General features: G+C 32.7%; 1 protein-coding gene across 1 annotated transcript in view; it reads left to right on the forward strand.

The window, feature by feature from the left end:
- Positions 1-9,373, forward strand: part of ANKRD30A (ankyrin repeat domain 30A) — a 215,475-nt gene that overhangs the window by 136,148 nt on the left and 69,954 nt on the right. The window contains exon 39 of the mRNA XM_078332937.1: positions 1,030-1,179. Within this exon, the coding sequence (XP_078189063.1) occupies positions 1,030-1,179 (150 nt within the window). The remainder of the gene's footprint in view (positions 1-1,029; positions 1,180-9,373) is intronic.

The following is a 9,373-nucleotide window of genomic DNA, read 5'->3' on the forward strand; positions in this document are numbered from 1 at the left end:
AATTAAGATTCAATTCAGCAATTTACTCTGATTATTAATTCTAAATTTTCCAGAGAAACTAAAATGCCTTGAAGTAAAGTTTGAAGTGTACCTTTCTGCATCTTTTAGTAATACTTTTTAAATAGCTTTTTCTATATTTTAGCTGGTAGAATTTTATTTTCATTCATGAAGTATTTACTTAAATCTGAACATATTTGAGTCTCAAATTATGTATTGTTATGACCACTCAATTTTTAAAGTCATCTGTGATTTATTAAATAATACCTTAGTATTAATGTAGTGAATTTTAGCAATATCAAATTTGAATTAATCATTCCACTTGTATTTATAATTTAGTTTGAATATTATTACAAATAATTTGCCCATAATTTCTATTTCAAGGCTTAAAGACTATCATGTGGAAAGACCTTTGTCCCAGGGAAAGATTATTGTAACTATCTGTGATTTATTAGCTTTGCATTGGATCCCCATTTTCAATTCATGTATTTCAATTCATGTAGCGTTCATGTATAGTACAAAAAAAGTGAGTGGAGGAGAAAAACATAGCAGCTGAGGTCAGGAGGGATGTGGAGAGCAGGTTATCTAGGGCCTCTAAAGCCTTTGAAATAAAAATACTTTTATTCTGATATAGAAATCTACTGGAAAAATTTCAGCAGATGATTGAATATGTGAGGAACTTTGATATTGATTTGTGCTTCTAATAAAAAGAAGGAAAGCATTCCACTGTGTAGAATTTACCTCCACTAGTCTTGCCCACATATTTTTTTGAGACTTAAGTAGGTTGTAAAGCATTACAGATTCATTAGGGGACAAATGACTAGTGGGATGAATCTAGTGTCTAGAAAGAGATCACCAGTTTGACAGGAAGATAACACCTTCTTGTATCCTTAAGTGGTTTCAGTAATAAGCAGGAATCTGTATGCATAAAGAAAATAAGGTGAATCAATGTATTTGGGGATATTTTTGAAAGTAAATATTGTTAATTTGATAAGATAATTTACAAAATTAATAACAAACATGTCTTGTTAGGTCATTATAAGACAACTTCAAAAAAAATTGGCTGGTCTCCATAAACAGTGTGTGTCTGAAGCTTCACTAGAGGTTACATCACATTGTGACGTGAATCACCAAGATGAGATACAGAATACAATGAAGACTTTATTTCAAACCAAAAGTCAAGTATGTATTAAATATAACATGCCAACAGTGAATCTATAGCTGGTTAAATAATATAAATTGCTTTATGATACCAATTTTAATGGGAATTCTTCTGTTATATGTTCATTATAATTAGTTTCATTATAATTTTATCTTTATAATGTGCTTATTTTTAAAACTGTGGCTGTCATTCTGCAGTATTTTTCTTATTAATTCTTTTCTCATATTTACCCTTGAGAAAGTTAAGAATTATACATCATTTATCCCACAAACTGAGAGACTATTCTTGGGGTAAACAGTATTTTTCAGTGATTTGTGTTGCCATGGTGAAGCAAGCTGTATTTAATCAGAGAAGAATGTTTAATGGAAAATTCCAGAAAATTCTCTTATTTCTTAGCTCCACTTTTGTGAATGGATGCCAAGGACATTATACTATTCTCCAAAATGCAAATGTTTTTAGGTTAATATACATAGTATTCGAATAGCTAGGCAATATTTTAATTTTTAAAAATATATTGTATGAGCATACAGATATTTAGATCATATATAGTAAGCATATTCACAATGGAAAATAAAAGAAATTATTTTGATACTGCCATTGGATGTTTTAAAAAGAAGTTTATTGGGATAAAATTCACGTATCATACAGTTCACCCACTTAAATTGTACAACTCAATGTCTCTTAATACATTCACAGTATTGTATAACCAGCACCACAAACAATTTCAGGACATTTGCATCACCCTAATGAGAAATGTCAATCTCTTAGTCATCACAGCCACCCACCTCCATGTTTCTTCACCTTCCCCAGTCCTAGGCAACCATCATCTAATTTTTGTCTTTATAGATTTGCCTATTCTGAACATTTCATAGAAATGGAGTCATAAAATGCGTAGTGTTTTATAAGTGCCTTCTCTCACTTAGCATAATGTTTTTAAGGTGCATCGATTTGGTAGTACATATCAGTACTTCATTTTTATTTAATAATATTCTATTGCATGGTTACAGCAGCTATTAATTCATCAGCTGATAGAACTTTACATTGTTTCTTTTATCTATTATGAATAATGCTGCTATGAGCATTCATTTACAAGTTATTGTGTGGACCTGTGTTTTTAATTCTCTGCCACTGGGTTTTATATTTCATTAATTGGGCCAACTCTCTTAACTCTCTGCCTTCCTCATGCTATTCTTGCATTTTTAGTCTTTGTTCATTTATCCTCTTTATTCAGATTTGCTGCACAAATTTTCCTTTTTCATGAAGCTTTCTCTGACTGTTCTGACTTTTATTGACTTTATGCTTCAGGATGCATTTTCTAGTCGGTACACAAAAATTTAACTTTCAATTTTACATTGCTTTATTTTCTCATGAGACATAATCTTGTCTTATTATAAATTTGCCTAAGCAGGTAATAATATCTGGCAGACATGCTACCTGTTATTGTGTAAATTGAAAATATTCTACTGTACCAGTTGTTACAACACAATTAAATACATTATACTGATAATTTGTATTTTTAGACATTGACATAATAGAGTTTTATTTAGAATATATTTTAATAAATATAAAACATAAATCACTCTAATAGAGAATTGTTCTAATACATACTCATATTTCTTCTGACTACTAAGAAAAATTATTTCTGCATTTAAGAAGTTTCAAATTTTGAAGCTTCCAATTTTAGAATAGGGATTTTCAACTGACAGTACAGGTTCTCCTGTGGGCTTGCATCTTGATAAACCCATTATAAGTTGAGCATATTGAGAATGAGAAACATAGAAAACATAAACTTTATCTAAAGAAAAATGTTTAATAGAAAGAGAAAAATCAAAAAACTATAAAAGAATGCTTACAGAGAATGAGCATAGCTCTTCCTGAAGTTAGTTGAGAATCAGAAATATTATGGGGACCAAATGAGAGTTTTCAAAAAATTAATTTAGTTAGATATGAATGAACAAACCTGAAATATTGTGAACTACTGATGACAATGCTTTGAGGTCATCTTTGGAAACAAAAATGTAAATGTAACTATTATTTTTAACTTATTATTAGCATTTAGTATTTTATGTTTACAAACTTTTTTTACCAAATAAATTTTGGCAGTTTAAATTCTATGAATGAAACTAATGAAAGTATAAATCATTGGGCTGTTTTTAAAAAAGTTATGTTTTCAATCTATCATTATTGGAATACAGTGTATAAACTGCATGTTATAAAAGAGTTTACACACATATAACTCACGAACTCAAGAGAAATAATATTTTAGGAGAGAAGAGTGTCCCTAAATTTTTAATAATAATTTTCTTTGATATTTTTAAAGTCTGAAGACTTTAAAAGAAAAGAGAAATTAAACAAATGTTTCAAGTTCATGCAATCTCTACAGCATAATTTGGATCAAGGAATAAGGAAAAAAATGAATTAGGAAAAGAAATAACTGGATAAGATTTCAACATTTTAGAACTTTAAAAATATTTATTAACTATAATTTCAATATATTTATTAAAACTGAAATAGACATTTGACCTGTATCTGCATTTTTATAATTAAACAAGTTATTCTATTTAAAACTTTTTCAGAGTAATGGCACAACCTGAAGCATTTTTGAAATACCTAAATATTACATTTATTCTTTAATGATTGAAAGTAAGGACAATGCCTTTGGCATATAATGTCAACTACCCTCTTCATTATCTACTTTGAATTTTTGTTTCTGAAGATATTTTTGTCTGTATTTGGTAATCTTCCTCTTGGTAGTGTGCTTGCATGCTATCCTTTAATATCTAAAAATCTGTCTTTGTTATTTTTGAACACCATCAAAAATTATCTTGATTAATTTTTCTTTTTATTTTTTTTTTGGTTTTTAAAAATATTATGGATATGTACTTATTTTCTACCAGTACCTCCCATGCAGATATGAGATACATATATCAATAAACTTCTGTTGTTTTTGATATACACACATATGTGTATATATACACATATATTATATGTATATATATGTATGTTGTGATAAAAATAAGTATGATTTTAAAAAGAGTAAAATTAGTAATTTTGCTTCCACCACCCAAATTAAAAATAAAATTTTCCTCAGTGGCTTTGAAATCCCAACATGGCTACTTTTCTATTTGCTGAAAAGTTTAATTTGTTCTCTGATTCCAATTAATATTTTACTCTCATTATCTTTCTCTGCATGGTTTGGATCCCTTTCACTTTGTTAGCACTGTCCTAGCGCAAATCTTTAGAATCCTTCCTAAAACAGTCTTTAAGTCTTCACATGATCTCTCTTCTGATATCCTTTCTAAAACTATGCCTCCATCCTGGGTGACAGAGTGAGACTGTCTCAAAAAAAAAAAAAGATTTTTGGTAGAGATGGATTCTATGTTGCCCAGGCTATGCCTCTTTCCTTGTCCCTCCTTAACTCAAACTGTTTTCTTTTCTAATTTTCTCCTTTGAATAATCTTCTTGATATTGTGTGTGTGTGTGTGTGTGTGTGTGTGTGTGTGTGTGTGTGCTCTTTTTTTCTTACAGACTGTGGTCAAAAGGTATCAAAATATATTTTTGTGCCTTTTGCAAACATTCATATATAAATATGCTTTTCCCCCATTGATGCTGGTCTCAGAGTGAAAACTCACATTTAATATGTGTTTTATATTAACATATTAGGTTGGGGCAATGATGACTTTTGCCCCAACCTAATACTAAAATGAATATTAATAGTTTATTTATGAAAACTATATATGGTTTTAGTGTCAATCCTTTATCTGACATATATGTTGTAAAATTTTCTTCATATTACTTACATAAAACTAAATTTGGTTTGAATGTTTTCAAACTATGATACCTTGAAACAAATGAGAGAGGATCATCATTTATTGATTGGTTTCTTTGTAGCTTAGAATGTGTTTAAGAAATTATTAAGTATTAGTCTGAAACATTTTAATAATTCTGTACATTCCTGCAGATATAAGAACCTTTTATAAATTACAGGAAAGGAGTTAAAGGAATGTTAAAATGAAGAGCTTAATTTCCATGGAGATTTTAAAACCAGTCCGCTTGAAATGGATATTCAGATGAATAAGCTAACACATAATGCACTTTTTAAAATCTGTACTTTAGGTTCTGGGGCACATGTGCAGATCATGCAGGATTGTTGCATAGGTACATACATACATGGCAAGATGGTTTGCTGCCTCCATCCCCCGTCACCTATATCTGGCATTTCTCCCCATGTAGTCCCTCCTCAACCTCCCCAACCCCTACTGTTTCTCCCTTAGCCCCCTCAACAGACCCCAATGTGTGATGCTCCCCTCCCTGTGTTCATGTTTTCTCATTGTTCAACAACCACCTAAGAGCAAGAACATGTGGTATTTGGTTTTCTGTTCCTGTGTCAGTTAGCTGAGAATAATGGTTTCCAGATTCATCCATGTCCCTACAAAGAACATGAACCCATCCTTTTTTATGGCTGCATAGTGTTCCATGGGGTATATGTGCAACATTTTCTTTATCCAGTCTATCATTGATGGGCATTTGGGTTGGTTTCAGGTCTTTGCTACTATAAACAGTGCTACAATGAATACATATGTATATGTCTTTGTAATGAACAATTTATAATCCTTTGGGTATATACCCAGTAATGGGATTGCCAGGTCAAATGGAATTTCTATTTCTAGATCCTTGAGTAATTGCCACACCGTCTTTCCCAATGGTTGAACTAATTAACCTTTCCACCAACAGTGTAAAAGTTTTCCTTTTTCTCCATATCCTCTCCAGCATCTGTTGTCTCCTAATTTTTTAATTATCTCCATTCTAACTGGTGTGAGATGGTATCTTAATGTGGTTTTGATTTGCATTTCTCTGATGATGAGTGATGATGATATTTGTTGGACTTATAAATGTCTTCTTTTGAAAAGTGTCTGTTCATATCTTTCACTCACTTTTGAATGGGTCTTTTTTCCCTGTAAATCTGCATTAGTTCTCTGTAGATTCTGGATTTTAGGCCTTGGTCAAATTAGTAGATTGCAAATTTTTTTCCCATTCTGTTGGTTGCCAGTTCACTGTAATAATTGTTTCTTTTTCTGTGCAGAAACTCTAATGTTTAATTAGATCCCATTTGTATATTTTGGCTTTTGTTGAAATTGCTTTTTGTGTTTTAGTAATGAAATCCTTGCCTATACCTATGTCCTGAAGGGTTTTGCCTAGGGTTTCTTCTAGGATTTTTATGGTGCTAGGTTTTATGTTTAAATCTTGAGTTACTTTTAGTGTAGGGTGTAAGGAAGAGGTCCAGTTTCAGCTTTCTGCAGATGGCTAGCCAGTTTCCCTGGCACCACTTATGGAATGTGGTTAAGAGTTACACCATGGGATTTGCAACAATAGCTTAGGCCCTCTATCTCAAACTGCTTGCCCTTGGTATCCTCTTCCCCTGTTTTGAGTGAAAATGATCAGGCCACATTCTACTCATTAGCAGTAAGTCACTAAGTTTGGCTCATATTCTTTTTTAAAAAATGAAATCAAATATTTTATGTTTTCAGTTGACGTGTACATACATATTTATGGGATATAGAGTAAGAGTGATATCTCCTCCATATATGTATACAATATGTAATGCTCAAATCAGGCTAATTAGTATATTAATCACCTCAAACTTTTATTATTTATTTCTGTTGGGAGCATTCCCAGTCCTCTCTTCTAGCTTTTTGGAAGTATACCCTAAATTATAGTTAACTATATTCACCCTACAATGCCACAGAACACCAAAATTCATCCTCTTATCTAGTTATTAGCTATTACCAACTTAGTAAATGTTACTGATAAGTATTTCAAGCCTTGGCTTCCTTTTCACATATTTAAATTTTCTTTCTGAATGACTGACTTAAAACAAAAGGAAACAAATATACAATAATTATTCAGGTTACAATTACTTTAAAATGTACCCTTTTGATTTGTTTTTATTTTTATTTTTAATTTCTGTGGGTACATTGTGTGTATGTGTGTGTGTGTATATACACACGCATATATATAGATACACATATACATACATACATATATATATATGGGTTACATGAGATTTTTTAATACAGGCATAAGATGCCTAATAACCACATTAGGGTAAATGGGATTCATCACCTCAAGCTTTTATCCTATGTGCTACAAACAATTTAATTATACTCTTTTAGTTATTTTTAAATGTACAATTAAGTTGTTACTGTATTTTAATTTGTTTAGACACAAGCAGAAACTCAAGAAAGCCTATAGCACTTAAGAAATCATTGATGGGATTCACTCAGGGTGGCTGGCAAAATATTAGGGAAAGTTAGAAGACTATAGTCTCAAACCTTTTGGAAGGCCAAAAGGTTTTAATGGAGTGGGATAAAGGCAGCCAGTTCTTTACCTCAGAATTTTAAGTCATAGGGTAAGATTAGGATAATAAAGCTTCCCCAGATAAGTCTGTTTACCCCACATTTCTTTGTCTCTACTCTAATTTGTTTGCTCGTGTAAACTTTGTGCTGGATGGGTCTCTCAGGGGGAGGTCAAAGGGGAATTACCTGTTAATGGTGTTTACTCTGGGTCCCCGGAACCAAGACCTTTTATAATTTGTAAAAGCACTCTTTTAACCATGTTAATTATCCACAAGTGTGTTGACTTAGAACTTCTGTTATGAAATCTATACTGAATAAATGTGAGGAAGGATAGGGAGTAGTGGTCAGTTAGCTGAAATCGTCCTCTGAAAGCAGCTGACCACCATGCCTAGCCCACCCAGATTCATTATATTCTAGTGTGTGAGAGTGTATTCATTCATTGCATCCTTGAGTCAGGGTCTGCAGAGCAGGCCTCTACAGGTGGTGATCAACATCTCAGGTGGTGACTCCAATGTGATTGAGGTCTCAGGTGGTGGTCCCAATGTGATACTTGTCACAGTGTATGATGTTGTTTTAATATCATTCTCAGCAAACTGACACAAGAACAGAAAATCAAACACCACATGTTCTCACTTATGAGTGTTGAACAATGAGAACACATGGACACAGGGAGGGGAGCACCTCCCTCTATGGTCTGTTGGGGGCAAATAGGGGAGGGACAGTGGGGAATAGGGAGGTTGGGGAGGGATAACATGCAGAGAAATGCCAGATATAGGTGACAGGGGGATGGAGGCAGCAAACCACATTGCCATGTATGTATCTCTGCAAAAATCCAGCATGTCCTGCACATGTACCCCAGAACTTAAAGTGCAATTGTATATATATATATATATGTACCGAAAAAAAAGATGGAGCTCATGGTTAAAGATCTGGAATCTGAACTCTCCAAAATGAAAACTGTAGAAGACTTTAATCAAACAGAATTAGAAAAATATAAAGACCTCTATCTAGAAGAATGAAATTTAGGAATTTGTTCTAAAATCAACTAAACAAGTCAGTCAAAATATAATTATAGAAAATGTATTAAGCTCATTAATTTGCCTCAAAGGTATGATTTTTAGTGAGACAGATTCACTAGGTAATACAATTATGGAAAATAATGTTAGTAAATGAATTGACCTTTAAAATGTTTGTCCAAGAGAGTTTATGTCCCTTCCTCACTTGTTGGTATTATATGACTTATTTTTCCCTTCACATTCACATCTAGTCAACCTGATCTATTAGCATTTAATTCAGACAGTAGTATTGTCATGAAATTACTTTTCAGCATGTTCCCAAGTAGATATACTAACAAGCTTAACTATTGTTTGGAAGATTAAAATTGAGACCAAAATGGTCACGTACAATTACTAATACATTTCACTTTCTGGCACTTGGTAAATTAACTGTCTTTGATAGTTATCTTGGGTATTATCATTAGACAGCACCCTGAGAAAAACTATTATACAATTTACCATAATGCAGAATCAGTAGGAGTCCTGAGTTTGTTTTCTTGCAACTAGACAGTCCCATCTAGGGGTGATGGGAGACCGTGAGAGATCATCAGGCATTAAATTTTCAGAAGGAGCATGCAACCTAGGTTCTTTGCATGCACATTCTCAATAGGGTCCATGCTCCTATTATAATCTAATGCCACTGCTGATCTGACAGGAGGCAGAGCTTCAGGTGGGAATGCCATTGATAGGGAATGGCTGTAAATACAGATATAGCTTAGCTTGCTCACATGTTGCTCACTTCCTGCCATGCTCTGGTACCAGTCCATGCTTGTGTTGTGGATTGGGCCCCTTGCCCTAAGAGA

This window comes from Callithrix jacchus, chromosome 7, assembly GCF_049354715.1.
Source record: "Callithrix jacchus isolate 240 chromosome 7, calJac240_pri, whole genome shotgun sequence".
Taxonomy (NCBI): Eukaryota; Metazoa; Chordata; class Mammalia; order Primates; family Cebidae; genus Callithrix; species Callithrix jacchus.